We start from the raw sequence: 27,122 nt of genomic DNA on the forward strand, positions 1-27,122 counted from the left end.
CTCTAGGAATCTTCAGCTGGCAGCACAGTGTAGGAGGAATTTGAACTCTGCCTATATGGCTAAAACCCCTGTATAAAGTCAGTTTAAGTGAACTTTGGATATAAAATGATGAGGGTCTTAACTCTCATGGGAGTAAAAGTTTTACATCTCAGAGAATTCATTAACGAAATTGACTCCTTAAGAATAGAAGGCTGGGTTTTGAACTTGAGTACCTAGAAAAAATGGTAACATCTGTGGTAAAGTAAACTTGGGAAGGGAATTTGTTTTGCTTTATGTGTGTCAGTGGGAGGACTGGACCAGCAGGTCATGCACACCTGGTTGAAGCTGGAGTTTGGATCACCGTATTTTTAGGGAGGGGGCTCAAACGAGTGGGAAGGGTCCAAAATAGAGCCTGGGGGATGATTATATCTGGGGTGCAAAAGTGAAATGAAGCAGGTAAGGGATGAATGGGATGCATAAGGACCTGCAGGAAATTTAATTAAGCTCAGTCTTAGCTCCTAAACCAGAACACTGGCCATCTTACCTTTAGTCTTCTTAAAGTCTCATTTGCCTCTGCTGTCATTTCTCATCAGTGTGTAGGAATCCATTTTTTCCATCCTATCACAGCCCTGTGAAGAAGATAACCTCAATTTACTCTTGGTTATGCAGTGAAGATGGTAATTTTCAGGGTGAACCTCTAGATTATGTCTATTACATTTTTTTATTGCTAAGGACAGTAGAATGATATAGAATAGGATCTTGAAAAATAGGTTTTCTTGAAAGATGTATTATTTATTTATTTATTTATTTATTTATTTATTTATTTATTTATTTTTTGCCATTGTTTTTTTAAGCAATTTGGGTTATTTGCTGTATGAATCACTTCTTCCCTCAGGTAACTCTGAGAGATGGAAAAGCAAGGTACCTTACAAAGTTTCAAACAGATTCGAGGCATATGCTGTAAAGTTTAGGAAACAGCCAGCAGGTATAGAGTTGGTATCTATCCTGTGTCCAGTTTTCAATGTCATGATTAGCTTTTAGGGCTTTGTTTGGGGTTTCCTACTCAGTGCATGTTCTGTCCTCTAAAACTAACACTGCTTGTGGGCAGTGAAAAATGGCAGCATTCTAACTGGGTAGTAGACCTGTATCTATATAGATTCTTGCTCACAAGCAGGTTGGAGCCTAAGCCTTTTCATTCTGTGGAGTGTCATTTTCATGTCAGTTTTCCACATTTAATTCACCAGTGCTGTTATGGTAGTGTGTTGTATGTTATATGGGATTTTGTAAGTTATCCTGCTGGTTCAAAGTGTCCCAGGTTAGAGCTAGTAGAGCTGGGCACTGGAAGTTCAGGATCTCCCTTAAAAGTTCAGGATCTCCCTTAAAGGTCTAGTAGTTTGACAGGCTTCTTTTCACACTGGGTCTTGGCATTGAGTATCCCTGCCACACCTTCAACCCCTAGGCCTGGGGTGTCAGGGAGAAAGTGCTTATTGGCTTTTTAAATGGGCCATTCCTGCCTTGCAGCGGTCATAAAATAAAGATTGATAATCATGCTCCAGCAAAATGTTAAGACCTTTAACTTTATCCTAAAGATGAAAATTAAAGATATTAGTAATGATTCTTTGTATAAGATATCTTGAGTTTTACAGCTGATTTAAGGAACTGTATTATTCTATTATTTTACAGGAAACACTGAGTTCCAGCTCCATAAAAGAACTAAATATTGCATCATTATGGTGGTTTAGAACGTGTGATCATCCATTGATTTAATCTAATAAAGCTGTTACACCAACAAACAAGAAAATATGACATTGTAAAGCCTTTGCAATTAAAAGATATAAAACAGCAAATAAATTGAATTGTGTATGTGTGTGATTCTCAAGCATTTTGGTCCCGTCTCAAAATGGCCACATCACTGGTAACACCAACAGAGTTGGGTCATTCCTGAATACTTCTGCCATGTCTATTACTGTCTTATAATCTCAGGGACCTTTAAATATGGGGAAAAGGATGGCAGAGTTGAGGACAGACTAAATAGATGGATTCCCCATGAACAGGAACTACCCTGAAGAGAGAGACGGTACCTTTTTCATTTTTTATAAATGGAAACCAAGCATATGGTAGGTCCACTGATGGGTATGTCCCATGGTGGTTTGTAGTATGTTACTTACTTCCAGTGTACACTTGTAGAAACAAGGGAAACTTTAGGCAAACAAGAGTTCCTTATACTCAGAACCTATGACCTAGATGGTAAATTTGTGGAACCAGTCTTCTCCCAATAAAAGATACAGGTTAAGTCTGTGGCTAGGTGCCAAAATGTTTACATGTGGATGAAGGCTGTCCTAAGAGTAATTATAAGATATAGGTATTTGGCAGATATGGAGAGGCTAGGGTAACCTCTTGGAAGGGCTCTCTGAGTGATCGTATCAACAATATTTTGATACATATGGATGGATCCACTCAATATTGCCTCTAAGTTGTCCAGTGATTTTAACTATATATATATATATTTTTTTTTTTACTACATTTTTATATTTTTAACTCCATATGGTAACAAAGTATCTCTCAAGATGGATTAAGGAGATGGTAAAAAGTGATGGCACTGCATGTTTTCAGATGAGATGCAAAAAGGCAAGCAAAAGATGATATGGTTTCTAAAGCTGGTCTTATGAGAAGATCTGACTTATTTCCTGCCTAACTCCTATTTAAAAGATGGAGTAGATATTCTAGGAGAATATCTGTGACCCCTATCCCCACCCATGGCTGGATTATGTGACTCTGCTATGTGTCTTCTAGTAACACCTGCATTTTCATTTTCATAGCCCATTATGTGACATATCACAGGAGAGTTACGTTTTCAACCTTGAGACCATGTATTCCTTAGGGCTATAGGTTATTGTCTCCAGTAGATTATCTCCATGGAATAGTTAGTATAGAGCCTGGAACATCATATGCACTCAAGTATTTGTGAATGAATGGCTTAGTGTCAATTTAAATGAACAGTTTTGTCCTTGGCCCTGTTCCCACCAACATTCCAAGCCCAGAACATAACTGAAATGGGAAGGCTGGAATAACTGAACAATAAGGAACACTTGAGTCCAGATAATCCAACTTCTGAGCTTATTTGGGAACTACAGGAAGGCATTCCACTACTCTAACTCCCTACCAACAGTTCTGATTCATTCAAACTCCAACAGTCTGATTCATTCACCTATAAATCCCCATGAGAAGATTAAAGAGTGTGGTTTTTCATTAATGTGTTAATAGGAGTTGAATCTGATTGCTTTTTTGACACCTGTGAAATAGGAGTTTGAAGTGTGGGTAAACTAATTCAAGGCATTTAAATGGACCATAACTGGGGCTCTCTGGCTAGTAGGAAGATATTGGACCCTAGAAGTTAGGAAAGATGGTAATGCCGGTATATGGAAGAGGAAACAGAAAAAGAGGACAACTCCAATGAACACTTCCCTGCTTTGTAATCCCTCTCGAAGTCTTTATTCTAGAGGCCAGATGAGAAGTCAAGTATAGGTTTGGAAACTGGAGTCCAAAATGAAGGGTACATCCTGATACCACCTTCCGTTTCATTTTCCCAAGCGGTTATTATACCCCATGGCACATTTAGTTCCTTAGGTTTAGACTCTGACATGAAGATTTGTGTGCAGGGAGTGCTTTAATGGAGAGTGCTTTGGGGAGTAAAATCTCTGAAGGGGCAAAGAAAGAATGATTAAGCATAGGGAAGAAGTTTGGATATGATGCAGCAACAACAAAGACCTCAGCCAATCCAATTGGGAGCTCCTGAGCTGCAATGATCCTGCAGAATTTTCTCAACTGGGGTAAGAGGACACCCCTATACCCATGCACTGACCAGTCACTGATACAGGATGACCCTTAGAAAGGAAGCATGACCTTGGGTACTGCGGCTTTCTTCAAGAAAGATCAAATCCCTGGATAGGGGAAGTCAGTTGTAAGTTGTCAGTTGTTAGCCATCCCAGCAGGTGGGAGGGTAAATATTTTAGTCCGAAAGTCAGCAGTGGGAACTAGACAGATACCAGTAGCACAACAAAGCATCCACTACAACTTCCAAATCAGGTTCCAACTGGAGCATGTAACCGTACTTCTAATAAATTCACATTCTGTTAGAAGTCTAGGGGCACCTGGGTGGCTCAGTCGGTTGAGCATCTGACCAGCTCGGGTCATGATCTCATGGCTCAGAAGTTTGAACATTGGGCTCTGTGCTGGCAGTGTGGAGACTGCTGGGAATTCTCTCTCTCTCCTCTCTCTCTGACCCTCCCCAACTTGTGCTTTCTCTCTCTCAAAAGAAATAAACTTAAAAGAAGTTGAATCTAGAGGTGCACCTGGGTGGCTCAGTCAGTTTAGTGTCTGACTCTTGATTTTGGCTTAGGTTATGATCCCATGGTCATGAGATTGAGCCCCATGTTGGGTTCCATGCTCAGCATGGAGCCTTCTTGAGACCCTCTCTCTCTCTCTCTCTCTCTCTCTCTCTCTCTCTCTCTCTCCCTCTCTGCCCCTGCCCTGCTTGCACACGAACATGCACATGCAACTCTCTCTCAAAATAAACAAAGTTGAGACTAGAACATGAAACAAGATGGTCTCTGCCCAAAAGAAGCTTCCAGACATGTCACTAATTTCAACAAACGTAGTGGCTTAAAACAATAACCGTTGACTTCCGGTTTCTGGACTAGCATATGAGGAGATAAGAAGTCTTTTTATTTAGATTCAAGTTAGTTAATATACAGGATAGTATTGGTTTCAGGAGTAGAAGGGAGTCTTCACTCTTTCCTGAGAAGTAAAAAGAACTAAAAAATTACCAAATCTCCCTAAATTCATCAAAGAATGGAGGTCATGACAAAACCGCTGATCCAAAAATTGGAGAGAGAGGCAGACACGGAAAAACACAACTTCCCATAGCAGAAGCCTCTGTGGGAGATAGGTGCGCTAGGGTAGGATATCGAATGTAACAAGTGGACCATTTTGGTGTTGATGTGAGAGGTGGGGTTGTGGGTATGTGAGGACACAGAATATATGGGTAATCTCTGTAGTTTCTGCTCACTTCCATTGTGAACCTAAAATGGCTCTGAAAAAAATAAGTCTGAATTTTTTAAAAAATGAAAAATAAAAGCATCACCCATTTATCATCTCATAGGTCTGTAGTTCAGAAATCTGGGTAGAATAGATTCTCAGCTTAGCACTTTGTAATGCCAAAATGAGGTGTGGGCAGGGCTAGGCTATTACCTGAAGGCTGTGGAGAAGAATATGTGCCCAAGGTCATTTTGACTATTAGCAGAAGTGAGTTCCCTGCAAGTACTATAGGACTGAGGTGACCATTTCCTTGCTGGCTGTTGACTACGAATGCTTTTACCTCTTGGAAGCTGCCCCATTTCCTTGCTATATGGCCCCTTCCTTTTTTTTAACTTTTTTTTTTTTTTAAGATTTTAAGTAATCTCTACACCCAATGTGGGGTTTCAGTTTACAACCCCAAGATCAAGAGTTGCATGCTTTACTGACTGAGCCAGCCAGATGCCTGGACCCCTTCATTTTAAAATAAATCCACCAACAGCACATCGTGTCTTTCTCAAACTCGGAATGTGACTTCCTCTTTGCTACCTGTCAGAAAATTTAAAAACTTCTGGTTTTATTTTTTTTTTATTTATTTTTTTTTTATTTTTTTATTTTTTTTTTTTTATTTTTGGGACAGAGAGAGACAGAGCATGAACGGGGGAGGGGCAGAGAGAGAGGGAGACACAGAATCGGAAACAGGTTCCAGGCTCAGAGCCATCAGCCCAGAGCCTGACACGGGGCTCGAACTCACGGGCCGCGAGATCGTGACCTGGCTGAAGTCGGACGCTTAACCGACTGCGCCACCCAGGCGCCCCAAAAACTTCTGGTTTTAAAAACATCATGTGATTTGGTTCTGACCATCCACATAGTTACGAAAAGATCAATTGTGTATTATAATCTAATCATGGGATTAAAATCCATTATAGTAACAAGTTCTACAGATTTGGGCAAAAAATCTTGGAGGTTACTTTATAATTCTGCCTACCACAACCATGATGACAGGTTGACATATACCTTGGCAGAAGGAGTTCTGGTGACTTCTCTTCATTTTCTAAATAGGACTGGAGAGTACTGAGTCTGAAGGGAGAGATTTCAGGATGAAGAACTTTTGATTGATGAGCTTTATGGGCTCAGCTGTCTGGGAATTGGAACAGAGGAGGAAGAGGTTAGTTTGAGGTTCTTCTGGGTAAACCAGGCAAAAAGACAGGTCAAGGGATATGACAGACTGAAGGAAAGGACCACAGAATCTAGGCCAGAAACAGAAGACAGAGAAACCTGGAGTGAGAGAGGAGGAATTAACTTGCAAAGGCTGCAGTGGATGGCAAGATTCCAGTTAAAGCAGGAAGTGGAAGAAGGCTTCAAGAAGAGGTTTAACATTTGGAGCAGTGGTTCTCCAAGTCTGGCCCCCAAACCAACAGCGTCAGCATCCTTTGGGCATTTGTCAGAATTGCAAACTCTCCAGTCCACTCCAGACCTAGTAAATCAGAAATTCTAAAACTCTAGGAACAGGACAGAGGAATCTATTTCAACAGCCACTCCAGGTGATTTTGCTGCTCCGTAGTTTAAGAATCATCGATATTATTCTCCTATATTGTAACAGAATATGTTTATCAGGAATGGGTTTCCAGCAGGAGAAAGAAAATTCCTGGAAGGAGAATTTTCCCATTGCATGCTCAGCTAGGATGCCTAGGGTAAATGTAAGACACGGCTGAATGAACTGGCCTTACAGTTTTCAGAAATAACAATCCTGGTCATTCTTATCTGGGCCAATTGTGTTACTGAGATAAACTTTCTAAGACCAAGGCTAGGAACAGTTACTGAAGGGAGCTAGAAAAGGAGCCAGCCTGGACTGCATCAGCCACTCTTTAGAGAGGGGAAACCTCAGGGAAAGTGGCAAAAAGTAGGAATAATGTGTTCCAGGGACCCTGAATGATGAGAGCAGCAACAGATGCTAGTGGAGAGGGAGGGACACTTGCTTATGACCAAGATCTGGCTCCACTTTGGCTCAGCAAAGAACAGACACTCTCCCCTAGCTGCAGGCACCACCCCAACCAGCTGAGCTGCCTCAGCTGTAGCTGTTCATAGGTGGGCTGTGCTTAGCCAACAGGATGAGGATGTATTTGAGGATGTGGGTAGCTGACCCAGTACAGTAATCTGTATCACCTTATAATTTTTCTGAATCTACTATTCTAGAAATAATAATAGTTGTGGGAAAATAGCAGTAAGAACTAAGCAAGTTAAATACATAATTTTTCAATGTTATTACAGGGTATCCCACCCCTCCAAAAAACCCTCAAGCAATCATGCCAGGGTTTATGAGCATAGGTCTTTTGAGTGCAGCGAAGCCCAACATGCTTTATACTGTTGAGTTAAAAAATGAAAAAATGGGAGCACCTGGTGGGCTCAGTCGGTTAAGAATCTGACTCTTGGTTTTTGGCTCTGGTCATGATCTCATGATTCGTGAGTTAGAGGCCCGAGTGGGGCTCTTCACTGACAGTGCAGAGGCTGCTTGGGATTCTCTGTCTCCTCCTCTCTGTGCCCCTCCCCGGGTCCTGTTCTCTCCCTCTCAAACATTTTTTCAAAAATGAAAAAATTGGTGCCGACAAATGTTCATACTATGCTAAAGAGAGAAAAAACTTTTTCTATGATACATAAATATTTCCTGATGACTTCACAATACATTGGTAACATTAGACACTGGGGAAGGGAACTGAGTGGCTGGGGGAGAAAAGGAAGAATTGTCATGATTAAAAACCTTATGTACCTTTTAAATTTGGAGCACATGCATGCATTATTAAGAAATAAAAAATTACTACACTTAAAAAATAAATAACGAGCTTTTATTATCCTCGACAACAGAGAAAAGCCATGCCTGGAGTCTCTGGGAATTCTGGGAACGCTCCCAGGGGGAGGGGAAGGCTGCAAGTAGCACCTGGAGCTTCCTCAGAGACTCATTCCCTCAGTCTCACTCCACTGGCAGTGGCAGCTGGAAGGAATCACAAACTGCAAGGATCAGTGGGAGGAAGACAATGAACAACGCTTTCCTGCCTGAAATCAGCCGCTGTCCAGAGCCAGCACCAGGGAAGACACAACTCACCCTCCGGGGGTCACGTCTTCGCTGGAAGGCAGGTGAGAATTCATAGGCGTGACACCGAATGCCCTGCTCTCTTGGGGTCTCCAAGTCCTCCCCGATTCCACACCCTCTGGTCTGGGGCCACGGTGTCTGATTTTTGAGAGGAGAACATGGAATAGGTCAAGTCCTTGTCAGTCCGAGTCTGAACTCTCATTCGACTTGGAAGACTTATGCTTTCGTTTTTTCTTCTTCTTTTCTTTTTTCCTTTTCTTATGCTTTTCTTTCTTCTTCTTTTTCTTGTGTTTCTCTTTACATTCTGAGGAGCTGGAGCTGCTCCCATCTTCATCGGAGGTGGAATCCTCCAGTAACTGTTTTAACTGCTGTATCCTAAACAGAAGTTTGACCAAAGAACCATATTTTTAAAAAAATTGTAGATAAAAATGATGTGAGAGCAGCAGTGAGGGTAAAAAATGTCATGAATAACCACCTTGCGAAAGACGGTACTTATTTGTGCAGGTCTTCCCCATTCTTGTCCACGTCCATGCCTGTTTGACAGGACTGTAACCAGTATATGAGCCATTCTGTGTTCTTTTCATTGTCCTAAATATTTCTGCATGTTTCTCGAGTCCTTACCACAGAACTTCTAACAGATGCCTACTTTCCTTACTCACCGCCCCCAACTGCTCAAGTAATCTACCTCCTCAAAACAATTATTACTCGGCGTCACCAGTTTTGGGAAAAACAAACTCTCCCGTTTCTTCACCCTATCTTTGTTCATGTCTAAGGATCATTTTTCACAATAGCTCAAATCCTTAAAGACACTGGAGAAGATAAACTAAACTACGGCTGGTTGCCAACATCAACTATCAGTGGTATGAGCAGGCTGGGCCAAACCCACTGCTTTAAGCCAACCCAGACAGAACAAGGCTGGCCTGCTCATTCCCCACATACTGGCCTTTCCAGTGACTACTCCTGCCTTCCACACATTTCACAACTAAATTAAAGTACCATATTTACCAAACCACTCATCTAATACTGGGATGGATGTTTCCAACTTTATATAAGAGGGTATTGTTATCACCAGGACCACCTCACCTTATGTCCTTTTCATGTCTTTTATTCTCTCGTATGATGTCATACATGGGATCTTCATGTGCCTTGAGGGTTAGAGAAGGGTAAGGTTGGATTAGGGCTTCATGGACTGTTTAGTTAAATTAAAATTAAATCTCTATTTCACTGAAATAAGAATACATGGGGGCGCCTGGGTGGCTCAGTCGGTTAAGCATCCGACTTCGGCTCAGGTCATGATCTCGCGGTCCGTGGGTTCGGGCCCCGCGTCGGGCTCTGTGCTGACAGCTCAGAGCCTGGAGCGTGTTTCAGATTCTGTGTCTCCCTCTTTCTCTGACCCTCCCCTGTTCATGCTCTCTCTCTGTCTCAAAAATAAATAAATGTTAAAAAAAAAAAATAAGAATACATGTAGGAGGAATGTTACAGTATGTAAACTATCTCAATTTTAAAAAAGAATAAATTTGTAGAAATTTTAAATGTTACCAAAAAATCATGTTAAGCTTGGCTCTGGAGAGTCCATTCTGCTAGTCTTCTGGCAGTTTTCTGGGTTAGTCTGGAAAACCTCCAAAAGCATGAAGGTTAAAGAACACCCTACTAAAGAATGAATGTGTCAACCAGGCAATTAGAGAAGAAATTTAAAAATATATGGAAATAAATGAAAATGAAAATACAACAATTCAAACGCTTTGGGATGCAACGAAGGCAGTCCTGAGAGGAAAACACATTGCAATCCAGGCCTATCTCAAGAAACAAGAAAAATCCCAAATACGAAATCTAACAGCACACCTAAAGGAAACAGAAGCAGAACAGCAAAGACACCCCAAACCCAGAAGAAGAAGAGAAATAATAAAGATCAGAGCAGAAATAAACAATATAGAATCTAAAAAAACTGTAGAGCAGATCAATGAAACCAAGAGTTGGTTTTTTGAAAACATAAACAAAATTGATAAACCTCTAGCCAGGCTTCTCAAAAAGAAAAGGGAGATGACCCAAATAGATAAAATCATGAATGAAAATGGAATTATTACAACCAATCCCTCAGAAATACAAGCAATTATCAGGGAATACTATGAAAAATTATATGCCAACCAAGTGGACAACCTGGAAGAAATGGACAAATTCATAAGCACCCACACACTTCCAAAACTCAAACAGGAAGAAATAGAAAACTTGAACAGACCCATAACCAGTGAAGAAATTGAATCAGTTATCAAAAATCTCCCAACAAATAAGAGTCCAGGACCAGATGGCTTCCCTGGGGAATTCTACCAGACATTTAAAGCAGAGATAATACCTATCCTTCTCAAGCTGTTCCAAAAAACAGAAAGGGAAGGAAAACTTCCAGACTCATTCTATGAAGCCAGCATTACTTTGATTCCTAAACCAGACAGAGACCCAGCAAAAAAAGAAAACTACATGCCCATATCCCTGATGAATATGGATGCAAAAATTCTCAATAAGATACTAGCAAATCGAATTCAACAGCATATAAAAAGAATTATTCACCATGATCAAGTGGGATTCATTCCTGGGCTGCAGGGCTGGTTCAACATTTGCAAATCAATCAATGTGATACATCACATTAAGAAAAAAAAAGAAAAGAATCATATGATCCTGCCAATCAATGCAGAAAAAGAATTTGACAAAATTCAGCATCCTTTTTTAATAAAAACCTTTGAGAAAGTCAGGATAGAAGGAACATACTTAAACATCGTAAAAGCCATTTATGAAAAGCCCACAGCTAATATCATCCTCAATGGGTAAAAACTGAGAGCTTTCCCCCTGAGATCAGGAACACGACAGCCATGTTCACTCTCACCGCTGTTATTTAACATAGTGTTGGAAGTTCTAGCATCAGCAATCAGACAACAAAAGGAAATCAAAGGCATCGAAATTGGCAAAGATGAAGTCAGGTTATCACTTTTTGCAGATAACATTATATTATACAAGGAAAACCCGACAGGCTCCACCAAAAGTCTGCTAGAACTGATACGTGAATTCAGCAAAGTCGCAGGATACAAAATTAATGTACAGAAATCAGTTGCATTCTAATACACTAATAATGAAGCAATAGAAAGACAAAATAAACTGATCCCATTCACAATTGCACCAAGAGTCATAAAATACCTAGGAATAAACCTAACCAAAAATGTAAAAGACCTATATACTGAAAACTATAGAAAACTTATGAAGAAAATTGAAGAAGATATAAAGAAATGAAAAAACATTCCATGCTCATGGATTGGAAGAATAAATATTGTTAAAATGTCAATACTATCCAAAGCTATCTACACATTCAATGCAATCTCAATCAAAATTGCACCAGCATTCTTCTTGAAGCAAGACCAAGCAATCCTAAAATTTGTATGGCACCACAAAAGACCCCGAATAGCCAAAGTAATATTGAAGAAGAAGACCAAAGCGGGAGGCATCACAATCCCAGACTTTAGCCTCTACTACAAAGCTGTAATCATCAAGACAGCATGGCATTGGCACAAAAACAGACACACAGACCAATGGAATAGAATAGAAACTCCAGAACTAGACCCACAAAAGTATGGCCAACTCATCTTTGACAAAGCAGGAAAGAATATCCAATGGAAAAAAGACAGTCTCTTTAATAAATGGTGCTGGGAGAACTGGACAGCAACATGCAGAAGAATGAAGCTAGACCACTTTCTTACACCATTCACAAAAATAAACTCAAAATGGATAAAGGACCTGAATGTAAGACAAGAAACCATCAAAACCCTAGAGGAGAAAGCAGGAAAAAACCTCTCTGACCTCAGCCGCAGCAATTTCTGACTTGACACATCACCAAAGGCAAGGGAATTAAAAGCAAAAATGAACTATTGGGCCCTCATGAAGATAAAAAGCTTCTGCACCGCAAAGGAAACAATCAACAAAACTAAAAGGCAACCGACAGAATGGGAGAAGATACTTGCAAATGACATATCAGACAAAAGGCTAGTATCCAAAATCTATAAAGAACTCACCAAACTCCACACCTGAAAAACAAATAATCCAGTGAAGAAATGGGCAGAAAACACGAATAGATACTTCTCTAAAGAAGACATCCAGATGGCCAACAGGCACATGAAAAGATGCTCAACACCACTCCTCATCAGGGAAATACAAATCAAAACCACACTGAGATACCACCTCACGCCAGTCAGAGTGGCTAAAATGAACAAATCAGGAGACTATAGATGCTGGAGAGGATGTGGAGAAACAGGAACCCTCTTGCACTGTCGGTGGGAATGCAAACCAGTGCAGCCCCTCTGGAAAACAGTGTGGAGGTTCCTCAAAAAATTAAAAATAGATCTACCCTATGACCCAGCAATAGCACTGCTAGGAATTTACCCAAGGGATACAGGAGTGCTGATGCATAGGGGCACTTGTACCCCAATGTTTATAGCAGCACTTTCGACAATAGCCAAATTATGGAAAGAGCCTAAATGTCCTTCAACTGATGAATGGATAAAGAAATTGTGGTTTATATACACAATGGAAGACTACTTGGCAGTGAGAAAGAATGAAATCTGGCCTTTTGTAGCAACATGGATGGAACTAGAGAGTGTTACGCTAAGTGAAATAAGTCATAAAGAGAAAGACAGATACCATATGTTTTCACTCTTATGTGGATCCTGAGAAACTTAACAGAAGATGTTGGGGGAGGGGAAGGAAAAAAAAAAGAGAGAGGGAGAGAGCCAAACCATAAAAGACTCGTAAAAACTGAGAATAAACTGAGGGTTGATGGGGGGGTGGGAGGAAGGGGAGGGTGGGTGATGGGCACTGAGGAGGGCACCTGTTGGGATGAGCACTGGGTGTTGTATGGAAACCAATTTGACAGTAAATTTCATATTAAAAAAAAATTATGTTAAAAAAACCTATTACCTTCTTACCTGGGGATAATTACTATTAATATTTGGTCTCTTTCTTTCAATCAATATCATTAAATTTATGAAAAATTATTAATCCTATTACATGTACAACTCTTATTATTTTTTACTTGTGTCTTCATGAACATTTTTCATGATGTCTTCTAAAACATAATTTCTGGGGTACCTGGCTAGCTCAGTGGGTAGAACATGTGACTCATGATCTGGGGGGGTTGTGAGTTCAAGCCCACACTGGGTGCAGAAATGACTTAAAAATGAAATCTTTTTTTTTTAATGTTTTATTCATTTTTGAGAGAGGGAGAGAGAGAGAGAGAGAGAGAGAGAGCAAGTGAGCAAGCATGCACATGTGAGGGGGGAGGGGCAGAGAGAGAAGGAGATGGAGAATCCCAAGCAGGCTCCTGCTGTCAGAACAGAGCCAATCACAAGGCTCAAACCCACGGACTGTGAGATCATGACCTGAGCCAAAATCAAGAGTCAGATGTTTAACCAACTGAGCCGCCCAGGTGCCCCTAAAAATAAAACCTTTTTTTTTCTAAAAATAAAGTCTTAAAATAATAATTCCTAATGACTGAATCATTTGTATGTTACAGAAATTTATGTTGATATATTAGACTATTAAGTTTCCAATTTTTCTTCAGTTTCCATCATTTCAATGATATAATTATGAGAGTTATCATTATGCATACATATCCTTAATCATAAACAGTGTATATGTTGATGTTCTCTTATATCCTTAAAATAAATTCTTGGAAATGGGGTTTCTGGTCAAAAAAAAGGAAAAAGAATATGTTCAAAGTTTTTGAGATTTATCATCAAACTATGTTCTATTACAATCTGTAAAAACCGACATTCCACTTAAGTGGAATGATTGATCAAAAAGAAATTATTTCAGATTATTGAAATTATAACACAACATCTTAAACTCCTTAAAACCTTAAATAATGTTGACCCCAGTTTGACATATACTGATAACCTCAGTACATCCAGACAGTAGCATATTTCACTTGGCAGAAGCAGTTACTGAATGGTAAATTAACACCTTTAGGGGATGACTCTATTAAAATAAAGTGAAGAAATGATAAGTCTATTTTACTGTCTAAAGAGCATATATAATTTATATACACACTTATAGCTTATAAAGACATCTACTCTTTAAAAACTGGGAGGGGTGCCTGGGTGGCTCAGTTGGTTAAGCATCTGACTTCAGCTCAGGTCATGATCTCAAGGTTCACGAGTTTGAGCCCCGCATTGGGCTCTGTGCTGACAGCTCAGAGCCTGGAACCTGCTTTGGATTCTGTGTCTCCCTCTCTCTCTGCCCCTCCCCTGCTCGCACTCTGTCTGTCTCAAAAATAAATAAACATTAAAAAAAAAAGGGAAACTAAAACCGTAATTATAGTTATGATGTTATATATAACTGAAAACAAGTGATTGAATAAATAAAAATGTCTGCTTTAGAAGAAGAATCACTATTCCCAAGGTATAAACAAATAACACTTTAATAAAAAGTTAGTTTTTTGTTAACTAATCTGTCACACAAATGTAATTTAACAAGAGATGTAGTCAATACCGGATATTCTGGCCAAAAATCTCTGAGAATGTGTTCTATGTGAATTTCCAGTTCACCGATTACTCCCTGGTTTGTTAATATTCACTACTTCTGAAAAATGTAAATTGACAAGGTGGGGTTCTACTTACTACTCTGAACTGTTCTAATTTTTGGTTGCCTTTGATAAAAAAAGGGCATTCTTTGTCGCCTGTTCGGTGACCATACCGCTTACAACGCCAGCCTAAAAACAAAGAAAAAAGGAAATATTTCTGTAAGTAACAGTTTCATTTAATGAAGATGAAGAATCAGTACACCATATTAAAGTTTTTCTTCATTAAACTCCAATTCTAAAAGCAAATGCAATGACTGGATGAATCATATACAATCCTAGAAAATAAAGGGAAACTGATTACTTCCCAAGCATCCTTTAATCGTGTAGCTTTGGGAGTAAATATTACCTCACCAGATAAGTATTAAGCAATCCAGTGTAAAAGTATTGTGAAGAGTGAATTTTTTTTTGTCTGTAGCTTACTGTATTTTTCAAAGAGAAGGTCTTTTCTATTCATCAAGTGACTCTGATCCTCATTTACAATTTCAGACACTAGAGCAAATAGCTTCTTTCTCTGATTGAATCAAAAACTGCACAATCCCTCCCCTTTAATTAAACCAAATCACAAATTATCTTAAAATGTTAATTTCATTAGCACTCTAATATGGCTTCACCTGCTGAACAGGGAAATTGTCCTTTGTAAAAAGTATATTATTTAGAAGCAGACAGCCGTGATGAGGAATGGGGAAGAAACACAGTAAGAAAATACATGCACATGTTCCAGGACAACAGAGGGAAGCACACAACTTTGTGGAATTTTAGTGACTATGGACATGGCATCAGGCATTGAGATATAGGGAAAATGAAGTGGTGAACAAAGCAGGAATGGGTGAGATGCTTATTATTTCTCTCACCTGGTCCTCTTAGAACCATCTAGATTTGAGGTAAATCAGGAAGTCATATGAGAACAGTGAGTTAAATGTTTGGACATTAAGCAACTCCAACCAAGGAAGTCAGGAAGCAGGTAAAGGGATTACAGCTAAGATCAGCCAGGTTTGCTTCATGCTGACAGCTACTAAAAGCGTGAAGTGAATGAGAAGGGAAGTTTTTCCTTTTTAATTTTGAGGGCTGGAGGCAGGAAACCATTGAAAAAAAGTGAAGTTTGGAGATTCTTTATTGATTGCCTCCGAGCTGTCCCTGTCTTTCATTAACTCTCCCAATTAATTTAAAATTCAGGAAAGAAGGATTATACTCCTTCAAACCAAAGTCTTTTTTTGTGTTCAAAATTGTCGTATCATTAAAGGAAAGGTGATTCTTGCCATTCAAAATGTGGTCATGGACAAGCAAAATCAGCAACACATGGGAGATTGTTAGAAATGTATACTGTTAGGTCCACCCCAGAAATACTGACACATATTAGAATTTTAAAAGATTAACTGGTGATTTAAAGACATGTTAAAGTTTGAAAACCACTGTTCCAGATAACACTACAATCAACAAAATCAATGAAAATATGTACATGTACATGTGTCTTTCATCCTGTCTGGGAGGAGTCCAAATTTTGTGGGGCCTGAGCTTAAATTATGGGTTTGTAGAAGGGGGCTCTTTAGAAAGAAAAATACCTTGCCTTGGCAAATTTTGCAAAATCATATGACCGTATCAACACATCACTGGAACTTCTGCAGGTCCTTGAAAATCACAAGTGAGTCAAACTGGCTCTGGTCCCAACTCTGACACTTATTTTCCAAGTCAATGTACATAGCCATAAAATGGTAATTGAAATGTAAGTAACTACCTCATAAAAGAGAGCAGTGGTATTCAAACTTAAAAAAAAAAAAAAAAGCTGTAGACTTCTGGGTAAAGATGACAGACTAAATACATTTACCTGTTTTCACTCCCTTCCTGACATGTCATAAAAATGAAAATGAAGAGAATTCTTTCCAAGGGGAATAAGCCAAGAAGCACTTCAAGAATGGCCAAGTGACAGCCTCCATAAAAGCACTGAAAATAGTTGCAAATTTTCCCACATCAATTTACTTGAAACCCTGTAAATTAATCAAAGGTTTGCCACAATCTGAGGACCATTAATTCAAGAAAAGATAGTGAAGTTTGGTAAGAACAGAAGGGTTTCTGGCATTTTAACCAGGCCTTCTCCCAACCCTCTTTCCTGATTGCCAGAATAATCTTGAAAACTAGCAGCCGTGCAACCATGACAACTATGAAAAGCAGCAATCCTGCACTCTCAATGGGGTAAGGCCAGGTTTTGAGTCTCTCAAAAATCCCTAACCCCAAAGCACAGAGCCAAACTGGCAGGGTGTTGTTGCTATTTAACCAGTCATGTAGTTTACTCTACAGTAAAAACCCAATCCCTCAGGATATTTGTTGAAAACAATTACCTGCAATTGTTTAATATCACAGCTCCCAACAGCTGTGATATGGATAAATAAGAGCCGAGCTAAAGATTTTAATGATCCAGGTAATGAGATGTCCACAGAGGGCTTTTAAAAATTCTGACACAATCCTGGGAAGCTAGAAGGCTGTGCACATGTGCCAACATTTATTTTGTTTTTTTTTTTCTTTTTAAGTTTTTTAAATGTTTTATTTATTCTTGAGAGAGATAGTGCATGAATGGGGGAGGGGCAGAGAGCGAAAGAGACACAGAATCGTAAGCAGGCTCCACGCTTTGAGCTGTCAGCACAGAGCCTGATGCAGGGCTTGAATGCACAAACCGGGAGATCATGACCTGAGCCAAACTTGGATGCTTAGCTGACTGAACCACCCAGGTGCCCGTTTTTTTGATAGTAGCCATCCTAACAGGTATGAGGTTGTATTTCTCTAATTACTGATGCTGAGAATCTTTTCATGGGCTTACTGGATACCTGTATATCTTCTTTGGAGAAATGTCTATTCAAGTCCTTTGCCAAATTTTAATCAGGTTGTTTCTTTGTTGTTTTTAGGAGTTCTCTATATATTATAGATATAATCCCTTATTAGATATATGATTTACAAATATTTTTTCCCATTCTGTTAGTTGGCTTTTTACTCTTTTGTTAATGTCTTTTATTCACAAAATTTTGTGGTTTTCATGAAGTCAAATTTGTCTGTTTTTTCTTTTGTTGGCTGTACCTTTGGTGTTTCATCCAAAAAATCATTACCAAATCCAATTTTGTGCAGCTTTGCCCTGTTTTCTTCTAAGAGATTTTATAGTTTTAGGTATTATATTTAAGTCTTTGATCCACTTAGAGTTAAATTTTATGTATGATATTAGATAAGGACCCAACTTCATTCTTTTGCAAGAGGATGTCCAGTTTTTTTTAAAAGACTGCTCTTTCCCCATTTAATGGTCTTGGCTCCACCAAAACAAGAAATTAAAACAACAAAGATGGGTCAACATATAGGAAAACAGGAAATCCAAGACAAGAAAGAAGCTAAGGGAAACTGCAGAGTGAGTGTCTTAGTTCCGGCTCCCATAATATAGAGTGGGTCACTTACATAATAGGATTTTCTCATAGGCTAGGGACTGGAGATCTAAAATCTGGGTGCCAAAAGAGTTGGTTTCTGATGATTACTGTCCTCCTGGCTTGCAGACAGCTGTATCCTCTCATGGTGTGTCCTTACACAGCAGAAAGAGAGCAAGCTCTCTGGTCTCCTCTTAAAAGGAACTCATCAGGGGCACCTGGGTGGCTCAGTTAAGCCTCCGACTTCAACTCAGGTCGTGATCTTGTGGTTTGTGGGTTTGAGCCCCGCGTCGGGCTCTGTGCTGACAGCTCAGAGCCTGGAGCCTGCATTGGATTCTGTGTCTCCCTCTCTCTCTGCCCCTCCCCCCTCACGCTGTGTCCTTCTCTCCTTCAAAGATAAATAAACATCAAAAAAAAAAAAAAAGGAACTAATCATATCATCAGAGGCACCCTCAATACTTCATCCAATCCTAATTACCACCCAAAGGTCCTATCTCCAAATACCATCCTATTGGGGATTAGGGCTTCAACATACGAATTTATGGAGGGACACAAACATTCAATTCATAACACAAAGTGAGGCGTGCCTAAGTGCCTCAGTTGGTTAAGCGTACGGCTCTTGATTTCAGCTCAGGTCATGATCTCGTGGTCCTAAGATTGAGCCCTTGTCAGCTTCCATACTGGGCGTGGGCCCTGCTTAAGATTCTCTCCCTCTCCCCTGTTCGCTCGCTCTCAAACAAACAACACAAAGTGAAGGGAGATTCCTGGATGATAAGCATGGGAGCAACCATTTTCAGAAGAATGTAATTAATACAATGTCTCAGGCATTTAGAGGTCTTAAGATTCAATCTTTAGAACAATTTGAGACTGAGTAAAAAGAAATCAGTACATGGAAACCAAAAACAATAATAACAAAACACATGCACATAACACACACCAAAAACAAGATAACTGTTAATCTGGGGCGGGAGGGAGAGGTAATTATTCAGGATGCATAAAGGAAAAGTAATCACTTTACTACATGACTCAGCTCTGGACATAATTATAATAAAGTAAGTACCCAGGATTATCTAACCAAAATTATGAAAAAACTATTTTGGGGAAGATGTGATATAGTAAGGGTACATATGTGTAGTAAGAGCTAAATTCTCATCTTCCATTGTATGATGTTAACAGATACCACCTAAACCTGAAAAATCAATGCAATGTAAATGTGATCTTAGGCATATGAAGATAAATATCAAAATAACCAACTAAAAGAGCTAAAAGTGGGAATGGAGAAAAAGAGACTGGGAACTATTTTAATTATGTGCATGAAGAATCTTTATACAAACAAATGTGTTTAAAAGGCAGCAGTACCCTTTCTTCAAATACCAAATACCACTTAAGCTGGATGAAGGTGTTGCGGCTCTGGTGGGGTGGGGCCGTGCACACACAGCACTACTGCTCTGGACCCCCCCCCCCCCCCAGGTCACATGGATGAAACCTTAACACCACTGATGGGGGGGGGGGGGGTGTACAAAGGACTGAGGCAAGACCCAAAGGGATCTGCCCCCTCCAATGTATCCCAATGTATCTCCTTGTCCCTTGTGGCATTTCTACAACAGAGTATCCTTTCTGTTACTTGAATATTACCAAGGAGTGTACTCCAAAGGCAGCTACGGTCCTGTGGGCAACCACTGCCCTTGGGAGTCAGAAGCCCTGGAGTCAAAGCCATGCTCTGCCTCTTAGACACTCACTAACATACGCAGCTTGGCTTCCTTAACTATGAAACAGACATCACGCCTTGGCTTAACAGGTCTCGGTGAGAAAAAAAAAAAGAGGTAAACATGCTCTGTAAGTCGTGGTATATAACTTGTGTGTGCTGAGGAGTGTTACCTGAAACTCTCCCATACTCACACTGCATAACTTTGACTTCTTTCCCGAGTGGCATCCAAAGTCCTTTAGTTGGTGCGTGAGCCAGAAATTCCCTGGCATGTTCGTTGCCTGGTACATCTGGTATACAGTCTTCCGGCTTAGTCTCATCTTCCTAAAAAAGGAAACAACATGTACACGACGTGGCAAAAGAGCACTGGAATTCTCTCCTACCTGCTTCAGAACACAGCACTGCTGGCTTTCACATGGGCTGGAAATGCCCACGTCATCCTGTTACCCTCTCCAGTACTAGAAAGACAAATTATACCTGACACAAAAACCAGAAATAAATATACCAGAAGGACTATATCATGAAAACAAAGTAGTTGTTCTTAGAGAAAAGTTACTAGTAAAGCAGAAATCTGCCCTTCATATAGGAATGATCTGTGAGCTCCAAATTCTAACGTAAATTAGATTTAAAGATCAAAAAAAGGTTCCACGACCACAAAATCTTAGTGAAATGAGGCAAGGTATAACAATTAAAGTAGGGGCACCTGGCTGGCTCAGGAGATGGAACATGCAACTCTTGATCTCGGGGTTGAGGTTTGAGCCCCACGTTGAGTGTAGAGATTACTTAAAAACAAAATTTAAGGGGCATCTAGGTGGCTCAGTCACTTAAGCACCCAACTTCAGTTCAGGTCATGATCTCACGGTTTGTGAGTTCGAGCCCTGTTTCAGCTCTCTGCTGTCAGCACAGAGCCTGCCTCGGATCCTCTGTCTCCCCTCTCTCTGCCCTCTGCCGCCTCTCAAAAATAAATAAATGTTAAAAAGAAAAAAATTAAATTAAAAAAATATAAATTTGCCTGGCTGTTTCACTTGCTTAAGCATGTGACTCTTTGTTTTGGCTCAGGTCATGATCTAATGGTTTGTGGGTTCAAGCCCTGCATCGGGCTCCGGGCTGACAGCGTGGAGCCTGCTTAGGATCCTCCCTCTCCTTGTCCCTCCCCTGTTCTTGTGTGTGTGCTCTCTCTCGCTCTCTCTGAAAATAAATAAACTTAACATATGTATATACGCATATACATATACATATGTATATGCGTATATACATATATATTTCAAGAATTAAAACAGGATTATCTAGAATAAAAATGTTATGTTAAAACAGCTTATTATAACTTGAAGACCATTGTCATGTTTTCTAGTCACACACATGCTATCTATATGTGTGAGTTGCATATTCACCACTGAATATATGCATTTACAATTAAAGAGGGTTTTTTTTTCAGTTTCCATGAATATTTAATCTATAACAGAAGAACATTTTCTAAAACTCTTTTCTTTTAATTTAAAAATTTTTAATATATATTTTTTATTTTAGGTAGGCCCCACCCCTAATATGGAGCTTCAACTCCTGACCCTGAGATCAAGAGTCTCATGCTCTACTGACTGAGCCAGCCAGGTGCCCCTAAAAGTCTTTTCTTTTATTTGAAAGTGAGCATGCATAAGTTTGCTCTGGCCTCTAAAGAGCCCTCTAAGTCTCACTCTCACAGACACTGGACAACATGGCCAGGTGGGCAGGAGGTGGTAGGCGGTGTCCTGCACCAGGGGCTGGACTAGAGGAGCTTCCAGTCTCCACACAGACTACTGTTCTCTGAGCTGACGCTCAGGAAAGCAGCAGTGAGTGAGTCAGAGATGGAGCAGAGCGGTGAGAAGATGCAGCCACAGCAGGAGACAGAGAAGGGGACCGATCTCTGAGGAACATGTGGGCCTGCCACCGTTTCTTAGGGAACAGTCACACGGTTGATTACATTGCTACAAAGACACAGGCTGGAGACACAAAGCCCAAAGTGTATGGACTGACTGGCATCTGCAGGGAGAAGCAGGTTATGAAAAAAGATGTTCCAAACCTTATATAACAGTTTTTCATAACAAGTTACTGAGTCTGAGCACTGAGTCAAATATGTCTGAGAGAATAACCAAAGGTACAAACTTCACACTGACCTTGATAAGCCCAGGAGGAGGTTTTTCATAACTAGAAAGGAAAAGAAAAACTGCCGTCAATCATGTTAACAGGAACACAATACGTTTTAATGAGCAAAAAGCAACTAGAGGTCAAAATGAAAAGAATATCTTTAGTAAAACCTTAAAACTGCATTAGATCTAAAGCAGTTAGTAAAATATGCCCAGCAGTCAGAGATCTTATATAAGTAAACTGATGCTACACCACATCCTGCAGAGATCTAGAACTAAAATTCACTGAAATGGTAACTAACTTGGTGTCTGAGCACAATGAATTTATTTTCGAAGAAGAGAAAGCAAGAGATTGCAGGCGAAATGTGTGGGAAGACCCAAGAGCTAATCATGCTTCCAGACTGTCACGGTTGTCAGGTTATTTACCTACCATAACTTCCACTTACTCAGCATGGAGGCTCATGTGGGGAAGGCTGAGGAATCTGTTCTAACCTGGATGGAGGCAGTGCAGGGGGGCAGGAACAAAACTGGAGGGAAGGGCCTGTTGCAGGGGATGGAGGCGATGGTGATCTGTCCTAGAGGCTTCCTTTCCCATATCCCTGCAGCTCTCAGTTCAAATCCTGCCCACTCACCCTGCCCGCAGAGTGAGCCATCCACTCCTCAGTTCCGACAGCCTGCTGTGCCCATACTGACCTCACTGGACTCGGGGTGTAGGACCCCTGCATGGTGCCTGGACGACATGCTTTACTGAATGCTGCTAGAGCAAGCAGATGTATGATGTGTGGGAATGTACGTTCCCTTGGAGCTCACAGACTCCCAAGGGTCCTAAGGGTACATACGCATCATGTCTATGCTCCCAATTCATTTTCACTTCCTATCACTCTGCCAAAGTGCCCCAAAAGGGTTCTGGATTCCAAATCTGGAAAATCAACACCAAATGCTCATGTTCATTTTTAAGTACTGACACACTACTAGCTATAACACACACTGCGTGGGTATTTATTTGGCTTTTAACTGTGAATGTTGATAGGACCAAAAGCAAAAATAAGAATGAAAAAAAGAAACATTATAACCAAATATCCTGGGTCTATTCAACTCCTGCAAAGCACATTTTACTGAAGATATCTGGCCATAGCAGCTAGCTAGTTTAAAACCGTGAAGACTCCAGAAAGTTGTAAATGTGAATGCTTTAACATTGCTGCACCCAGATGGTGAAGCAAGGGTGACTAATTAAATTTTCTATAATGAATATGTATTACTCTTATCAACCGATAAACACTGATAAATCTTAGAAGAGTGAATTAGATACTGATATGGAACAATTTCCACTATAGTTTTAAGTAAAAAAAAAAAAGGTAGGGGGAGGGCAGAGGGAACAAAACAGTGTATTTGGTAAGCTTCTATTTGTGTGTATGGGAAAAAGGAGACTATATGTGGCCACGTGCAAGCGATGTGCCTGCACACACACCAAGTTACCTCTACAAGGATATCTAAGAAATTGGTTACATGCCTGCCTGTAACCAGGGAAAGGAACTAAGGTTCATTAATGGCAGAGACCTGTGTTTCACTGTATTCACACCTACATGTACCAACCTAAAAAATGCTTTTTAACTGTAAACGAAAAGTGGTATCAGTGGTATCTACAGCAATGTTGGTATTAGCCCAGGTTAATGTATCTCTGAGAGAAAAAACAAAGATAAGTTGGGACTAAGAAAGAAAAATAGCGCCAAAAATATGCTATTAGGAGTTCATATCAGCTATAGAGTTATATAGGCTGCATTTCTCTTTTAACAATGCTGTTTCTGTAATTGTTTCAGGAACATAATCCCCACCCTAGCCCTAACCAACTTGATAGTTTCCTCCCACAAAAAGGGAGCAGGTACACAATAGGCAAAACTAAATTTGATATTCAGGTAATATTAAGTGTTCAACATAAAAACTTGCTCCCTGTCGAAGTAACCAATCAATTATTGTCCCAGGCATGTTGCTAGGTACTAGAAGGGAGAACTAAGGGCATAACGATGTAACTAGTTACATCCAAAGAAACACATAAAATGAAAAGTACTCTCATAAGTATCAATAGCTCTTTATAACTGCCCTGATAAAAGGAGATGGTCTATCTTTTTGGAGTATAAGACCCCAAATTCTAGTAGGAGTATTTTTCAGTTCCAAATCAGTTGAATGAGAATCCTGTAGAAGTGATGCAAGGCAGAGCAGAAACTTCACGGGCTTTGGAGGTAAAAACCTTTGAATAACGATTCATTCTCACTGTGTACTTAGGGCACATTACTTAACCCCCAGAGCCTCAACTTCCACATGGGTGAACATATCACACCATACACTTCACAATGCTGGCTTTTGTCCCTTCTGTTGAAGACAAGTCCATGCTCTCAAGAGCTTCATGAGGCACCTCAAGACTGGAGGGAGCATTAGCATCACAGAGGCCTAGATCTGGACCAGCAGAGGTAGAAGAAAACAACGTGCCAGGTGGTAAATGACAAATGCCAGAAGACTATTCTAGAGCTTTTCTGAGCAGACAGAGGAGGATCTGCCCCATGAAGATTACATAGTAAACAACTAGGCATGAATAGACTTAGCTTTTTAGGTGTGCTACAGTTATTTTCCAAAGCAAATGCTTAAAATATTTTCAAACACAAAGTGGTGGCATAACCTAGCAAGAACAATGTAAATCTGCACAAACTGGGGAAATGATACAGTTCATCTGCAGTCATTCATTAGAAACATTGATGCAAAGAGACCAGGGGCGCCTGGGTGGCTCAGTGGTTGAGCGTCTGACTTTGGCTCAGGTCATGAACTCGCAGTCCCTGAGTTCGAGCCCCGCGTCGGGCTCTGTGCTGGCTGCTCAGAGCCTGGAGCCTGTTTCAGATTCTGTGTCTCCCTCTCTCTCTGACCCTTCCCCATTCATGCTCTGTCTCTCTCTGTCTCAAACATAAATAAACGTTAAAAAAAAAAAAATTAAAAAAAAAAAAGAGACCAAAGGGAGTTTGGTGGTACAGTCTATGAACCCAATAATCCAGTAACACCTCCTTTGAGCCACAAGAGTTGTACAAAAACAACAGATGGCCAAACGCAAATCCAAATTCCTGAAAAATATGTAATTGTTATTGCCAAGATGAAAAGGAGTGTGATGGAACTACACATTGTGAAATCTATTATTAGCAATGACATTCCCTAAAAAAAGTCAATTTACAACTGTTTTCACAAATTTAAAGGAAGGTAGTTGATGGCTGAAGGGTCCCATTGAAAAGAGCAGGCCAGCCTCCAACAACGCAATGCATTTTGCGTCAAAGGATTAATTACAAAGGATTTGACTCCTTTGAAGACTTTTCTTTACATGATCATCTTAGTACAGGTAACAGAAGTGCCTGAAAGAAAAACGTGTCATTTATTGAATAACTCAGGGAACAGCAAACTTACGTTTGCCTTCTGGAGCTCATTACAGAGTGACAATCACAGAAAAGCACCGAAAGGCCATAAATGCACCTCCCGCCTGATGTTTCCATCTCCTCTACAACCTGCCCTTCTCCCACAGCCATGGGCACTCTCCTCGAACCCGCCGGAGCTGGCCTTGCACGGGGCCTCTTGAAGTCAGGCCACGTTGACCAGCAGGAACGGGAGACCCCGGTCCTCATTCTTTCTGCTCAGCTGGAACCGGCCTCTTCGTAGCCCCCACCCTTCATGCTGCTCAAAATCCTCAGGACTAAAAAAAAAAAAAAAAAAAAAAAAAAAAAAAAAATCCTCAGGACTAAAGAGAACAAGTCTCCACGCTCTTCCACCTGACAGCCACCTTCGGAATCTTCAGGAACAGTCCGTCACCCCATTCTCCGGCCCTCCCCTCCGGGCCGCACGAACGGTACAGGACGGCTGGTTCTCGTCCCTCCTTCGCAGCAGATGAAGAGAATGCGATTTGACCCGGTCCACCGGGGGCCCTCTGAACTGACACCGTGAAAGGGCACGACCGCAGCGCTCACTGCACTTGGCCGCGCGTTCAGTCCCCAAATCGCGCCCGAGCGCTTACTAAGTGCCGCCGGATCCGCCGCACCCGCCCCGCGGAGCCCCGGCCGCACGCCGACCTCGCGCGGGGAACTAGAGCCCGCGCTTCCCCTGCCGACCCCGGCCGCTCGGCGCGCGGGGGGAACGGCCCTTCCCTCCCCGCGGAGGCACCACTGGAAGTCGGGCGGCCGCGCCGCGCGGGGCCGGAACTGGCGGCCGGCTTGGCCGGGGTCCCGCTGCCCGCGCCCGGGTCCCCCGGGGACCCAGCCTCACGCGCCCCCGCGCCACCCCGACCGCACGCCTCGCGGAGGAGCGCGGGCGGCGCGGACTCACAAGGACTCCAGGTGCTTGAGCTGCTGCAGCTGCTGCGCGTCGTGCCGCCGCCGCTTCTGCTCTCGGCGCCGCTGCAGCTCCTGCTCGGCCGACTCCCGCGGCCGCCGCGCGCCTCCGGCTCGCGCGTCGTCACGCCCGGGCCGGGAAGACATCGCGGCCCGCGCGGCTGAGGCGACCCGCGGCGCGCCTGAGGCGGCCGAGGCAGCGAAGACGGCACTTCCTCCGCGCCGCGCCGCGCCCGGGCCGGCCCCGCAGCGCCCCCTCCCGCCGTCCGCCCGGGCAGCGCCCTCCGTCTCCGCCGAGGCCTCCCGGTCCCCGCCTCCCGCCAGGCCCGCCGACCACCTCCCCGGGCCGCGGCCCCAAGTCGGCGCTCGGAGCTCCGTGAGCCCGCCGCCTGGCCGGCCGGTGCCGGAGTTCGGCGCGCGACCCCTGGCGGCGGCGGCCAGGCGGGCGGAGGAGGCCTGCGGGACAGCCGGAAAGCCCCGCCCCCGGGACCCTGGGAGCGGGTGCGAAGTGACTTTGTAGTCCCGGGTGGGATTAGACTATGAGCGCTGCTGCTACGTGGTGCTGGGATTCAAACAGCTTTGAAGAAAGCAAGACTCTCCATAGAAATTCTCTAATTTTCCGGAGTATGGTGAAAACATAGCGTACAGTGTATTTAGACGTTTGGGTGCTGGGCGAAAAGCTGTATATACTGAGCGCTTTTTATGTGTTGGTCATTGAGCTAAGCCCTTAAAAACGGGTGATTTAATCTTTAAAAACCAATTGCTGTTATTACCCTTGTAGATAGGAAGGAGCC

At 41.8% G+C, this 27,122-nt stretch overlaps 1 protein-coding gene across 9 annotated transcripts in view; it reads right to left on the reverse strand.

The window, feature by feature from the left end:
* LOC109263941 (retinitis pigmentosa 9 protein-like) overlaps nt 1–26,540 on the reverse strand; it is a 38,054-nt gene extending 11,514 nt beyond the window's left edge. For 3 of the 9 annotated variants that reach the window (XR_002078479.2, XR_002078481.2, XR_002078480.2), the window contains exons 1-7: nt 25,415–25,679; nt 22,007–22,037; nt 20,051–20,180; nt 14,794–14,885; nt 9,224–9,285; nt 8,153–8,515; nt 524–608 (exon numbers count right to left, since the gene is read on the reverse strand). Coding sequence is in view for 5 of the 9 variants with exons in the window: in XM_019443758.2 (XP_019299303.1) it covers nt 8,320–8,515; nt 9,224–9,285; nt 14,794–14,885; nt 20,051–20,180; nt 22,007–22,037; nt 25,415–25,629 (726 nt within the window). In the remaining 4 variants the exon portion in view is untranslated. Of the gene's footprint in view, nt 1–523; nt 609–6,087; nt 6,194–7,879; nt 8,516–9,223; nt 9,286–14,793; nt 14,886–20,050; nt 20,181–22,006; nt 22,038–25,414; nt 25,684–26,323 lie in introns of those variants that run through there. The other 6 variants (XR_008420484.1, XM_019443760.2, XM_019443758.2 and 3 more) reach the window with 6 other exon arrangements.
* Nucleotides 26,541–27,122: the final 582 nt, after the last annotated feature.

This window comes from Panthera pardus, unplaced genomic scaffold (genome assembly GCF_024362965.1).
Source record: "Panthera pardus isolate Hobbes unplaced genomic scaffold, ASM2436296v1 HiC_scaffold_8, whole genome shotgun sequence".
NCBI classification, from domain to species: Eukaryota; Metazoa; Chordata; class Mammalia; order Carnivora; family Felidae; genus Panthera; species Panthera pardus.